A 13,887-nucleotide genomic window follows, 5' to 3' on the forward strand; every position below is an offset into this window, starting at 1 on the left:
GTTCTCTAAGGTCGGAAGCCCTAGCTCCTCCTTCTCCCGCTTCCCTCCTCCCCCTGGAGTCTGTAAGCGTGAGGGTGTTTGGGGACCTGGAAGAGACCTGAAGGTGCAGGAGAGGGCGGGTCGGCAGGGCTCTGAGCCTCCCAGGACGCGCGACGGAGGAGAACACTGGGGGCAGAACGACCACCTTCCTCCTTGACCAGAGCTATCTCTCAAGCTGTCCCTCCAGCCGATATTATGGTGTCCTTCCAGCCCCTATCATGGAACGGGCCGGGCAGTTAATAACCGTAGAGCTTTGACACAGGTCCTGTGATAAGGGAGCTTTGATTTTCTTCGTCTTTTGTCTGCAGCGTCCAGCTCACCACAGCCACCACGACTCCCATTGCACCCTCGGTCAGTTTACCCTGATGCACCAGTGAAGAAAGGGGACTCGAATTCCTCTAGAGACGCCGCTAAGGCGTAAAGGTGGTCGTGGAGGACCAGGAGGAGGAGGCGGAGGGGAAGGAGGAGGGAGTGCAGACGCCGAAGTCTTCGGACGATTGGTATTGGCAGACTGGACCGAGCGGCGAGAGGCAGGCGTCGGGTCCACGCTGTGAGCGCGCAGAGCCGGCTGGCTGGACCAGCGTGGGCACGTGGCTGGCGGGCTGGACGGCGTCTTCAGCACCATGGTCCGGTTCCTCTTGGTTTTCTTCCCAACTATCTTTTTGGAGATGACCCTACTCCCCAGAGGTCCCTGCAGGAAAGTGTTGCTGGCGGGAGCCTCATCTCAGCGCTCCGTGGCCAGAATGGACGGAGATGTCATCATCGGGGCCCTCTTCTCAGTCCATCACCAGCCTCCGGCCGAGAAGGTGCCCGAGAGGAAGTGTGGGGAGATTAGGGAGCAGTACGGCATCCAAAGGGTGGAGGCCATGTTCCACACTTTGGATAAGATCAACGCGGACCCGGTCCTCCTGCCCAACATCACTCTGGGCAGTGAGATCCGGGATTCCTGCTGGCACTCCTCCGTGGCTCTGGAGCAGAGCATTGAGTTCATCAGGGACTCTCTGATTTCTATTCGAGATGACAGGGACGGGCTCAACCGCTGCCTGCCGGACGGTCAGACCCTCCCCCCAGGCAGGACTAAGAAGCCCATTGCGGGCGTGATCGGCCCCGGCTCCAGCTCCGTCGCCATTCAAGTACAGAACCTGCTGCAGCTCTTTGACATCCCCCAGATCGCGTACTCTGCCACCAGCATCGATCTGAGTGACAAAACTCTGTACAAATACTTCCTGAGGGTGGTCCCTTCTGACACTTTGCAGGCAAGGGCGATGCTTGACATAGTCAAGCGGTACAATTGGACCTATGTCTCCGCAGTCCACACGGAAGGTAGGCATTGCATTTGGGGAAGAAAAGTACCAAGAAAACCAGGAATTGCACAGATGTGAGCTTGGGTTCATAGTGTTATTCCTGTTTATTTCTAGCGTCCTAGGACAGACTCTACCCTTTTCAGTACATGTCCACCCAAGCATTGCCTAGTTCTCATTCTCTTATAATAATAGTGCAGGAAAACTGTCCCCTGGTGTTTCTGGGGGTAGTAGGAAGCAAAAAGACACCAAACTCTCCATGAATAGTGCCAAACTGTAGTTTCTGGATTTACGTATTTGCTTTTCCTCGTATTCAGAGTTTATTTGCCCTTTTATACTACCCTTAAATGACTGCTGTGGTTTTCCATGCTTAATGGAAATGGACTAATCCAGTGTGAGAGATTAGAAAAACAGGAAACAAGCTGCTGTTGCCTTAAATTGGACTTCAAAACTTTATCTTGCCTTAAGCAGCTGAAGGTGCTTCTTGGTCCTGGTGTGCCCCCCCTTCTTACACATTTAAAAGTTACCTGTGTTAAGGTAATCAATGTTAGATTAATGAAGTCATCTTCCTCAATATACTGGATACATATTTTAAATTCTAGGGTGCCTTATAGGTACAAAGGAAAAATGAATAATTTAAAGAGTATATTATTTTTTTCTACTTAATGGGAAATTTTTTCCTACTTAAAATGGTCCATATGTCTTCACTCCCCCTAAAGATTGTCTTGTTTTATGAGGAATAGCACTGATGACCTCTTGGATTTGAATTTTGGTTTCTAGTTTTTTTTTTCCTCCTAACACAATGACTTTGCTTGTTAGAATTTAAAGTTAGACAAATTATAAATTACTAACAAAATGATAGTAGATATCAGGTTTAAAATAGCTTTTAAAAGTGAAATATATTTTACCTGAGGCCGAAAGCTTTGATGTATGCAATCTTACAGACATGAATTCTTAAATAATTTCTTATATATAACTTTTATTTACTCTTCTCATCTTACCCTATACTGATTTTTGAGTCATTTACTCTTAACTCCCCCAGGTTTATAGAGAAATGAGACCCAGGTTACAAATCAATGTCCAGGACAACTCACGTGTATATGCTGGCATATGGAAGAGAATCTTGAGGTTATTGCTGCATTCATATTTCTTAATATCAGATTATTAATATAAAGGCCATAGGTATGACTTCATGTTCTCTTAACAAGGTACACAATATTCAGTCACTGGTGTGAAGTCTGATATAGAAATTTAGAAACATTCTTACTGAAGTGGTGATATGGTTATGTTAATGAAAACTGATACTTTAAAGGGAGCAGAGTTTTTAGGAAAAACAAAAATTATGTAGAATTATACATTATAATTTAAGACTTTAATTTTGGGGAAAAAGTGTTCCTGTTGCAATATTATGACTTCTCATAACTGACTCCTATTTCTGAATCTGGATTTTTCTTAGTGAACTTGTGTATCTCTTTTTCAGCAAAATCTTATATTACTCTTTTAAGACACAGATTTAAATTCAGATGTGAACTCATTACATTTTTTGCTTAATGTTAGTTTACTGCATTTTGTTGTTTAATATTGTTTCTTCCAGTGCTTAGATGGAACATCTTTAAAGCACAAGTTCAAAATGTGTTAATTATCAGCATTAGAGAGATCTAACAGGGAATGGCAAAATGTAGATTGAATGTGATTTATTTAATTATTTAACAGCTCTTCCTCAAGTGAGCTAGATAATTGATTATAGATATTAGAAGTGTAAATTCCTTCTTCAAGAAGATGTAATACTTTATCATTTTTACAAGGTAGTTTTATTTTCTGTATTTTATTATGTCATTTTTTTTGGGGGTAGACAGGAGTGGAGAAAAGACCCCCCTTCCACTCTTCAATATGTTTTCCAGTTGCATCATTTTGCTAAAATAACTGTTTATAGTGCGTTGTTTTCTGACAGCTAGAGTTATCTTTTTGGAAAATTAATTGGACTTGTGTTTGCCAATTTTGTTGAGGAAAGGCTGATATTAAAATTCCAGCCTCGTGTTAGTTTGGATCACTTTGTTTCCTCTCTGCCCTCTGACTTGTGTTGTGTGGTAGGGCTAATATCCCCATAGCATAAGAATAATTGATTCGAGACTGGTTTGTGTTCAAAGAACAGCATCAGAGCTAACTTTGGTGTAAATTTTATTAGCAAGAAATGATGGCATTCACCTGGCCTTTAATATATGATATTTTATTTCTTCTCAAAGGGAATTTGTTTCCTCTCTTATTACATATAATATCTGTGGAAGCTAAATTGCTTTCATTTTGTTCTATCTGTGAAGAAATATAACAGCGTCCTTTATAAGCTCCAACTGAAAATTTATTTTTTTTCTTAGGCTCTGCCCTCCTGCTTCTCAGGGACCCACAGTGTACTGGCCTGAAGGCACTTTCTTGCATCATTTAGTAATTTTCCTGTCTTCAGACTGATGGGGTCACCTCCTGGTGACAGTTCCCTGTCAAAAAGCAGCTAAGACCACATATCTGTGCTGTCTTTGCCATCTGGGCACTATTCACGAGGAGAGCTAGTTTGTCTGGATATTAGCAATTTGGAGTTTAGAAATTCTGGGACCTCCAGTGACCTTCACCTCTCCTTTCTAAATGAGCCATTCTCTAGTCAATTCATCATCACAGTTTCTTTTATTGGAAGTTAGCCTAGTATAGTTAACATCAAAAGTATTAGACGACTAGATTAGCGTACTTTCATTTGTATGGTTACTGTTGACTGGCTTTAAAACCTTAGATGAAGCATCCTATTCTTTCCGAAGTTTTATATCCCTCCGTTATTTTACTTTATATACAAGTTAAGCTTGGAGGTGTTTTCTGCTTTTGTTTTTGTTTTATTTAGGTAGAATTCAGCCGTTACATGCTTTTACATACTTTCAATCTTCTACCATGTCATTTGTGCCACACTTGTCCTCTATTCATGACAACTATCAGTTTAGCTGACATAAAAAGAGGATAAGTTCATATAAAGTTACCTGCAATGGGCTCTCCAGAAATCTTTTCAGGATTAGCTCCTGAGAGGCATATTGACATAGGATCAAAGGAGGGCACTGAAGCTATAGAGCCTTGTCCACAAAGAAAAATGGAGTGTGCTTTGGAGTAAGCTGCTCACCTGGAATGTGTGCCTTTAAATATGCTAATCATAGAGTACAAAAATAGCCTACTTCTGTGAAGAATATCTCGGCCAAGGACATTGTATCCTGTCCTTCTGATAAAATACAGATTCCCCACTCAAAACCAAATTTATCACTTCAGAAAATTTTAGAAAACAATACTTAAAAATTATCCTAGTGGATTAAATTCAAAGGTTTGTATGAGTCCAGTAAAGAATATTCTTTGAGTCGAATAAAGAGTATTCTAATAAAGAATATTAGCTTCAGAAAGTTGTTTTTTGGATTGAATACACTTCATTTCTCCTAATATTTGTCTCATAGTGTCAGGGGAGTATTGATACGGTAAGCGATTTAGTGATGCTGCTGTGCCCTTTTGTTTACAGTTCTGTTTTTACTGTGGTGCACTTTTTTTGGACATTTGCTTACACTTAATATAAGATGTGCCTTTTTTTTTGGCTTCTTTTCAAAATCTGATCTTTTTAGAAGCTTTTCTCTATTTGATATAAAACACTCTAAAATTCTAATGGCATCAGAGGAAAAAAGTCCTCATAAATCGTAAGAACATCAGTTAATTGTTACTTTAGCTAATGCACTGACCTACAAGAATTTTACTTTTACTAAATATCTTATTTCCTATCTATACACCAGCAAGTTTCTTTATACCTTTCTTTTCTTGATTCCAACCTACTTCACTGTTAAGTCAGCTTAATAAATGTTCTATTTTATCACAAAATAAGAAATACATCTTAAAAAGTTATTTAGGCTGCCAAACTAAAGAGTCTTAAAACACCATTATTACATCTTTGCCAAAAAGTGGTTCCCATATGCTCTAAGTCTCCTAGTAGTGATTGGGATTTCTAATGAGAGTTGAATATACGACTTAAATTCATAGGCAGAGTTTCACCCATTAGTCAGTTTTTCTATTTAGTGACGTTATTGCCTGAAATTTCTGTCAACTACTGGGAATTATCCAAACAATTCAAATTTCTCTTCCACGACATATCTGGTGTTAATGAACTCTCTCTCTTTTATGCCATAGCTCACCAGTTCCTTTACCTATACATTTAAATTTTAGTTCCATTACTAACATAGATAACTCAAGTAGTTCTTAGATAAGTTATAATCCAAAAGCCATTTAAAAAAATACGTGCTGCTTCTAGGCCACATCTTCTTTCTTTTCTGTTTGAATAATTTTTAATATCATTATTATTATTCTAAGAGTAAGACTTTTTGTTTCCTTTAAATGTAAAAATTTTAGCTTAAATCTGCCTTATCAATAAGTCCTGGAATTTTTTTAAAATTTAATTCATCTTAGCATCCCAGCTTTGTATCCTCATGATTTGACTATATATGTTAAAACTGAGTAAAAGAGAGTTAAATGTAAATCCCCATAGCACTTCACCAGCAAAGTACTGCTCTGGTGCTCACTCAGTCTGTTAGGAATTCCTTTCACAGTAAGTTTTTTCATTACATGCTATACCACTTTATAAGATAAATAAATGGCTTAAAAGTAGGAAAATCATCACAGCACATTTACAATTTGAATAAAAAATTTACTATACCAAAGACTGTTTATAAGAAATTTGAATACTTGGTTTCAGTTACTGAGTTCTTTATCCTCTAGAAAGGAATTTTGGTCTGAGCACATGTAAAATGAGTAAAAGCAAAGTATTAGTACAGACATTTAGAAACATGAGTTTATATGTGTTTAGGGAACACTGAGAGAAGATACTGGTAAGTGGAACTAGCTAGAAAAGAAGCTGGAGAAAAGGGAATTTCGATTAGCTTTTTAATATGGCATTTGTAAAAGATAAAAGCAGTGGAAGAATGTCCCCACTGGGGATAAAATAAACAGGTCTGCTTGGCTGGAGTGGAGATTGTGGGCCAGGAAGTAATTAATAATAAAGGTAGCAACTCAAATGTGGGTCCTTTTATTCTGTGATTCCATGAGTCTTTATCAATATGAAGGACAAATAATGGAGAATCTTAAACCCTGAGACAGAGTTTTCATTAAAAGAAAGAAATATCAAAGCATACCAAAACAGTTTGGTATGATTCAAAGGTAGTTTAAAGAAAGTGAATTCTTTCTGAAATCTGTAGGGATGATGCATTGGATGTGGAAGAATACTAGCCATGAAAGGTTACGTTTGTAGAATTCTAGATACTAGGCTGTTAAAAATAATTGGGAAGAATAAAAATACTTCAAAGGAATACTTTTTAGGAGGATTTGATGTACCGAAGAGTTAGAGACAAAGAGTCAAAGATATCTTCAGTTTTGCAATTCTGAAGGACCAGGAGAATTTTGGTGTAATTAAGAGGCTTTCCGGATGGCTCAGTGGTAAAGAACCGACCTGCCAATTCAGGAGATGCGGCTTCAATCCCTGGGTTGGAAAGATCCCCTGAAGAAGGAAATGGCAACCCACTGCAGTATACTTGCTGCAAAAGCCCATGGACAGAGGAGCCTGACAGACTATAGTCTGTAGAGTTGCAAAAGAGCTGGACGCGACTGAGCGACTAAACAAAAACAATAACAATAGGCCTGTAATAAGTAGGTTTCAAAACCATGATTCTTTATGTAAGAAGACATGGATTTAGATTTTGAGAGTTCAGCTTGATGTGAACATTGGCTAAGAAAACATACATTGCTAGTGAGAGTGGGTATCTGGACAAAAGAAAAGTCAGGGACACACACAAGTTACCCTATTTGTGATTTTAATAAAGTGTTCACGTCCAAGTAAACCTTGTGTACCCAGAGCCTTGGTTACCTGACTGACTAACTTGAGTACTTGAGAGCTGATTTCTTTAAACTCCAACCTTTTATGTTTTAAACCTGTTACAAGGTGGTCTTTGAAAATTGTGTTATATAACTCCCTCACATCTTTTAAAGAGCATGCAGGGTTTAATAGCAACTATTCTTGAGTATCTGAAGTAATCATTCTGAATCCCAACTGTTACATGTGTTGGGGTACAGTGATAATATTAAAGCCTTTTGAAAAACATAAAAGCCACATTCCTGTAGAAAATGGCCCTCAGTTCAGTTCAGTCGCTCAGTCATGTCCGACTTTTGCGACCCCATGAATTGCAGCACACCAGGCCTCCCTGTCCATCACCAACTCCCGGAGTTCACTCAAACTCACGTCCATCGAGTCGGTGATGTCATCTAGCCATCTCACCCTCTGTTGTCCCCTTCTCCTCCTGTCCCCAATCCCTCCCCAAATCAGAATCTTTTCCAATGAGTCAGCTCTTCGCATGAGGTGGCCAAAGTACTGGAGTTTCACCTTTAGCATCATTACTTCCAAAGAACACCCAGGACTGATCTCCTTCAGAATGGACTGGTTGGATCTCCTTGCAGTCCAAGGGACTCTCAAGAGTCTTCTCCAACACCACAGTCCAAAAGCATCAATTTTTTGGCCCTCAGCTTTCTTCACAGTCCAACTCTCACATCCATACATGACCACTGGGAAAACCATAGCTTTGACTAGATGGACCTTTGTTGACAAAGTAATACCTCTGCTTTTGAATATACTATCTAGGTTGGTCATAACTTTCCTTCCAAGGAGTAAGCGTCTTTTAATTTCATGGCTGCAGTCACCATCTGCAGTGATTTTAGAGCACACAAAAAAAGAAAGTCTGACACTGTTTCCACTGTTTCCCCATCTATTTCCCATGACATGATGGGGCCAGATGCCATGATCTTCATTTTCTGAATGTTGAGCTTTAAGCCAACTTTTTCACTCTCCTCTTTCATTTTCATCAAAAGGCTTTTTAGCTCCTCTTCACTTTCTGCCATAAGGGTGGTGTCATCTGCATATCTGAGGTTATTGAGATTTCTCCCAGCAACTGATTCCAGCTTGTGCTTCTTCCAGCCCAGCATTTCTCATGATGTACTCTGCACAGAAGTTAAATAAGCAGGGTGACAATATACAGCCTTGACATACTCTTTTTCCTATTTGGAACCAGTCTGTTGTCCATGTCCAGTTCTAACTGTTGCTTCCTGACCTGCATATAGGTTTCTCAAGAGGAAGGTCAGGTGGTCTGGTATACCCATCTCTTTCAGAATTTTCCACAGTTTATTGTGATCCACACAGTCAAAGGCTTTGGCATAGTTAATTAAGCAGAAATAGATGTTTTTCTGGAACTCTTTTGCTTTTTCGATGATCCAGCGAATGTTGGCAATTTGATCTCTGGTTCCTCTGCCTTTTCTAAAACCAACTGGAACATCTGGAAGTTCATGGTTCGCGTATCGCTGAAGCCTGGCTTGGAGAATTTTGAGCATTACTTTCCTAGCGTGTGAGGTGAGTGAAATTGTGCAGTAGTTTGATCATTGTTTGGCATTGCCTTTCTTTGGGATTGGAATGAAAACTGACCTTTTCCAGTCCTATGGCCACTGCTGAGGTTTCCAAATTTGCTGGCATATTGAGTGCAGCAGTTTCACAGCATCATCTTTCAGGATTTGAAATATTTCAACTGGGATTCCATCACCTCCACTAGCTTTGTTTGTAGTGATGCTTTCTAAGGCCCACTTGGGTTCACATTCCAGGATGTCTGGCTCTAGGAGAGTGATCACACCATCGTGATTATCTTGGTCATGAAGATCTCTTTGTACAGTTCTTCTGTGTATTCTTGCCACCTCTTCTTAATATCTTCTCCTTCTGTTAGGTCCATACCATTTCTGTCCTTGATCGAGCCCATCTTTGCATGAAATGTTCCCTTGGTAGCTCTAATTTTCTTGAAGAGATCTCTAGTCTTTCTCATTATGTTCTTTTCCTCTATTTCTTTGCATTGATTGCTGAGGAAGGCTTTCTGATCTCTCCTTGCTATTCTTTGGAACTCTGCATTCAGATGCTTATATCTTTCCTTTTCTCCTTTGCTTTTCACTTCCCTTCTTTTCACAGCTATTTGTAAGGCCTCCTCAGACAGCCATTTTGCTTTTTTGCATTTCTTTTCCATGGGGATGATCTTGATCCCTGTCTCCTGTACAATGTCACGAACCTCTGTCCATAGTTCATCAGGCACTCTATCTATCAGATCTAGGCCCTTAAATCTATTTCTCCCTTCCACTGTATAATCATAAGGGATTTGATTTAGGTCATACCTGAATGGTCTACCGGTTTTCCCCACTTTCTTCAATTTAAGGCTGAATTTGGCAATAAAGAGTTTATGATCTGAGCCACAGTCAGCTCCCAGTCTTGTTTTTGCTGACTGTGTAGAGCTTCTCCATCTTTGGCTGCAAAGAATATAATCAATCTGATTTTGGTGTTGACCATCTGGTGATGTCCATGTGTAGAGTCTTCTCTTGTGTTGTTGGAAGAGGATGTTTGCTCTGACCAGTGCTTTCTCTTGGCAAAACTCTATTAACCTTTGCCCTGCTTCATTCTGCATTCCAAGGCCAAATTTGCCTGTTACTCCAGATGTTTCTTGACTTCCTACTTTTGCATTCCAGTCCCCTATAATGAAAAGGACACCTTTTTTGCATGTTAGTTCTAAAAGGTCTTGTAGATCTTCATAGACTCATTCAACTTCAGCTTCTTCAGCGTTACTGGTTGGAGCATAGGCTTGGATTACTGTGATATTAGATGGTTTGCCTTGGAAACGAACAGAGATCATTCTGTCGTTTTTGAGATTGCATCCAAGTACTGAATTTCAGACTCTTTTGTTGACCATGATGGCTACTCCATTTCTTCTGAGGGATTCCTTCCCGCAGTAGTAGATATAATGATTATCTGAGTTAAATTCACCCATTCCAGTCCATTTTAGTTCGCTGATTCCTAGAATGTTGACATTCACTCTTCCCATCTCCTGTTTGACCACTTCCAATTTGCCTTGATTCATGGACCTAACATTCCAAATTCCTATGCAATATTGCTCTTTACAACATTGGACCTTGCTTCTATCACCGTTCACATCTACAACTGTGTATTGGTTTTGCTTTGGCTTCATCCCTTCATTCTTTCTGGAGTTATTTATCCATTGATCTCCAATAGCATATTGGGTACCTACCAACCTGGGGAGTTCCTCTTTCAGTATCCTATCATTTTGCCTTTTCATACTGTTCATCGGGTTCTCAAGGCAAGAATACTGAAGTGGTTTGCCATTTCTTTCTCCAGTGGACCACATTCTGTCAGACCTCTCCACCATGACCCGCCTGTCTTGGGTGGCCCCACAGGGCATGGATTAGCTTCATTGAGTTAGACCAGGCTGTGGTCCATGTGATTAGATTGACTATTTTTCTGTGATTATGGTTCAGTGTGTCTGCCGTCTGATGCCCTCTCGCAACACTTACCGTCTTACTTGGTTTTCTCTTACCTTGGACGTGGGGTTGCTCCCAGAAATGGCCCTAAAGTTCCTGTCTTTGTGATTTTCTCTATATTGAATAGACTTATTAAACCATTTTCTAAGTTATTTCATCAGTGTTTAGTTAACAGGCACAGTGTACAAAGGATTGAGGTGAAATTCAAAGATGAAAAAAGGAGGCATTTTTATTATCTTGAGAAAGCTTGAACTCTTCTTGATTTTTCTGCCAAACCATCTATCACCCTGTGAGTCTGTTTGCTTTGGAACAAATTTTATAAGTAGCTGGCAGGCATAGGGTAGATGGTGATAGAGACTTCTATTTTGTGTTTCTATCATGTGGCTTGGCAGTTGCCAGTCCTCTTTGAGCACTAAAATTTTTTCTCCTAGTGATCTATGGAGCTAATATACAATGGCAATTTTTATGGACTTTTAATAACTTTCTGGGCAGTGGCTAGAGTGGCGTCATCATAAAGAGATTTGTCAGAAACCATATTTTCATCATGCCATGTAGGACCACAGTGGGCTAGGGAAAGCATAACCAAGGAGACAATAGTTTTGTAAGCACCTACAACCATTGAAAAAACCAACTCATAGTGCATGCAGTTTTGATATTAGATTGGAAGCAACATCTCGGTAGGAGAGGGTTGTCAGTTTTCAGAGAAGCTGTAGTTGAAAATTAGAGTCAGGCTGAGACATAAAGTCTTGTCAAAATGATGTAGCCGTCTTATCCATTAAAGGGCTATCATTAGATTTTAAACTTGTTGGAAATATTTATGTATTTTATGTGTGCAAGTTCTACTTATTTTTCATGCTCAATTGCCTTCTATAAATGTATACAACATTTTAAAAGACAATTTTCATGAAAAATTATAATTTAAATTTTCTTCAGTCTCATGGGAAGATTTACTTTCTTAAACTTAAGACGTTGGGGTTCAAATATGGCAGTAATGTTTTTATGAAGGATACTGGTGCAAGCAGAAACTTGGTGATCAGATATCCTCATTTATCAATTTAGGATCATCTATTTTAATTACTTCATGGCCAACAAATTGAAGATTCAAGGCAGTTATCTAAATGATTCAGATATAAGTCTTAATTGGCAGTTGAAATGCAAGACAATTTGGGGGAGCATTGTTTTGCTTGCCAAGCAACTCTATTTGCTTTCTAATGAACATATGACCTTTTATTCATTGATAAATTCATTTGTCTATTACTTGTCAGACATTGGTCTTGGTGCTTGGAACATATAAATTAAAATAATAATAGTTATTTTTATGATTATTTCATTATTGTTACTACTGTCCCTAAGAGTCCCATAGTATGTGGAAGAAACAGAAATATATAGGCGGTTAAAGGCTTATGAGTTCCAGAAAGTACATTTGAACACTTAGAAAATAAACGGATAAAAGACTATGAAAATAGTATACATTCATCTCAGTTTTATGTATAAAATGGGAATGATAATCACTACCATGTCATTTGCCTCACAGCAGTGTTTCAGAGAACAAGGAGATGGTGTGTATAATGAGGCTTCATCTGTTTTTCTTAAACTGCCATCAGTTAGCCCTTCTTAGCTGAAGAAAATTGAATACATACATGAAATCAGTTAATAAAGTGAAGATTTTTGATCCTAAAACTTACTAGCAAAAGATAAAAATGCAGTTTATGGTTAAGATAAATATTCAGTTTGTGCTATAGGTTTTAGGAACCTTTCTCATGCTGCAAATGAGAAAACAAAAGCCCAAAATGACCTTCCTAAGGATTTATTAGTAACAAAGCTAGGATTAATTCAGCTTCATGCGAGATACTTTTGTAAGCCAAAGATTGATTGATTTTTAATTTTTAAATCACATGAGCCACCCTCATGCATTCCCCTCTTTTGTTGAGGTTTATATCAGCCAATCCAGCTATGTTCTTCCCAACTTTACTGCAGTCAATTAGCAGCTTCCAAGAGACTCTTCTGTCACTGGAAACTCATTCTCACTGCTGAGAGTCTTCTTTTCAATACTCCTAGGTGATCCCAGCATTCGCATGTGTGACCCATTGATACTTAGCCTCATAGATCGTTGATCTCAACTCTGTGTCCTTCACCTTCACTTCAGCAGCCCACTTACTCTGTCCAGCCTGGCACCTTGGACTCTTCTAGCTCACCAAGGACTCTTCTAGCTCTAAACTCTTAAACACCAAAAAGCCTTTGAACAATACAAGCCTCATTAACTCCTCTTGTTTCCAGCTTACCTGCTCTCCACATTTCCCTGGAAAATCTGCATCAAACTATTTTATTTGATCTGATTTCTTCTCTAGATCTGAGCAACTCTATTTCTATATTTGTGCTTGTTACCAGCTTGTAAAAGAGCTCCTTTTTCAGAGAAAATGAACTTCCAGCTTAAAGTGTCTACTGCACCAGAAACTCTGGCTGAGGGGATTATAAATGTGCCATTTTCCTCTCAGCCCTTTCAATGCAAAAAATAAAGACCAGGAAGGAGGACTTTTTTTTTTTTAAGAAAGAAGGAAATATTCAATCCCTCTGAGGGCAGTGGTCAAGAGTGGGAGACCACATTTGCTCAGACAGCTCTGCAGTGCCATCTCTATAGCAAGTAACTAGGGATGCTGAAGAGTGAAGAAGGATGAGATTTAAAAAAGGATGAGTATGGGTAGATTTCAGGGGTCAGAGGTAGAACTGACACAAAGATTTCTTGGAATTAGCCACATATAGAGAGCCATCAGGGTAAAAATGTCCACAAACAATCCCTTAGGTTTACTGCGCAAATGAAACGAGACAGGGCTGTGTATAGACCGGATATGCTGTATATGTCAGATCTTGTTGTTCTCATAAGGCCATTCAAACCTTAAATAAGACGTCCTTAGTCCAGGAGATCCCGCATGAGGTAAATACAGTAATGTATTGAGGTAAGCATGTGCAAATAAAGAGAGAAGCGGGTATATCTTGGAAATTTGCTAAGTTTGAGCAGCACATTCAGTTTTTTCATTCTTTCCTTCATAACAGTTGCATCCACAGCATGTGGTTCTAAGTGAAAGTCCTTTGCCTATTTGATTATTCTATAGTCATTCTATAATGGTTGCTGGATACAATGAAGCAG

General features: G+C 39.3%; 1 protein-coding gene across 2 annotated transcripts in view; it reads left to right on the top strand.

Moving 5' to 3' along the window:
* The first annotated feature begins 662 nt into the window (after window positions 1-662).
* GRM1 (glutamate metabotropic receptor 1) overlaps window positions 663-13,887 on the top strand; it is a 431,492-nt gene continuing 418,267 nt past the window's right edge. For both annotated transcript variants that reach the window (XM_068985180.1, XM_068985181.1), the window contains exon 1: window positions 663-1,362. In XM_068985180.1, the coding sequence (XP_068841281.1) occupies window positions 663-1,362 (700 nt within the window). The remainder of the gene's footprint in view (window positions 1,363-13,887) is intronic.

The sequence above is a fragment of the Capricornis sumatraensis genome, chromosome 13 (genome assembly GCF_032405125.1).
Source record: "Capricornis sumatraensis isolate serow.1 chromosome 13, serow.2, whole genome shotgun sequence".
In the NCBI taxonomy this organism is placed as follows: Eukaryota; Metazoa; Chordata; class Mammalia; order Artiodactyla; family Bovidae; genus Capricornis; species Capricornis sumatraensis.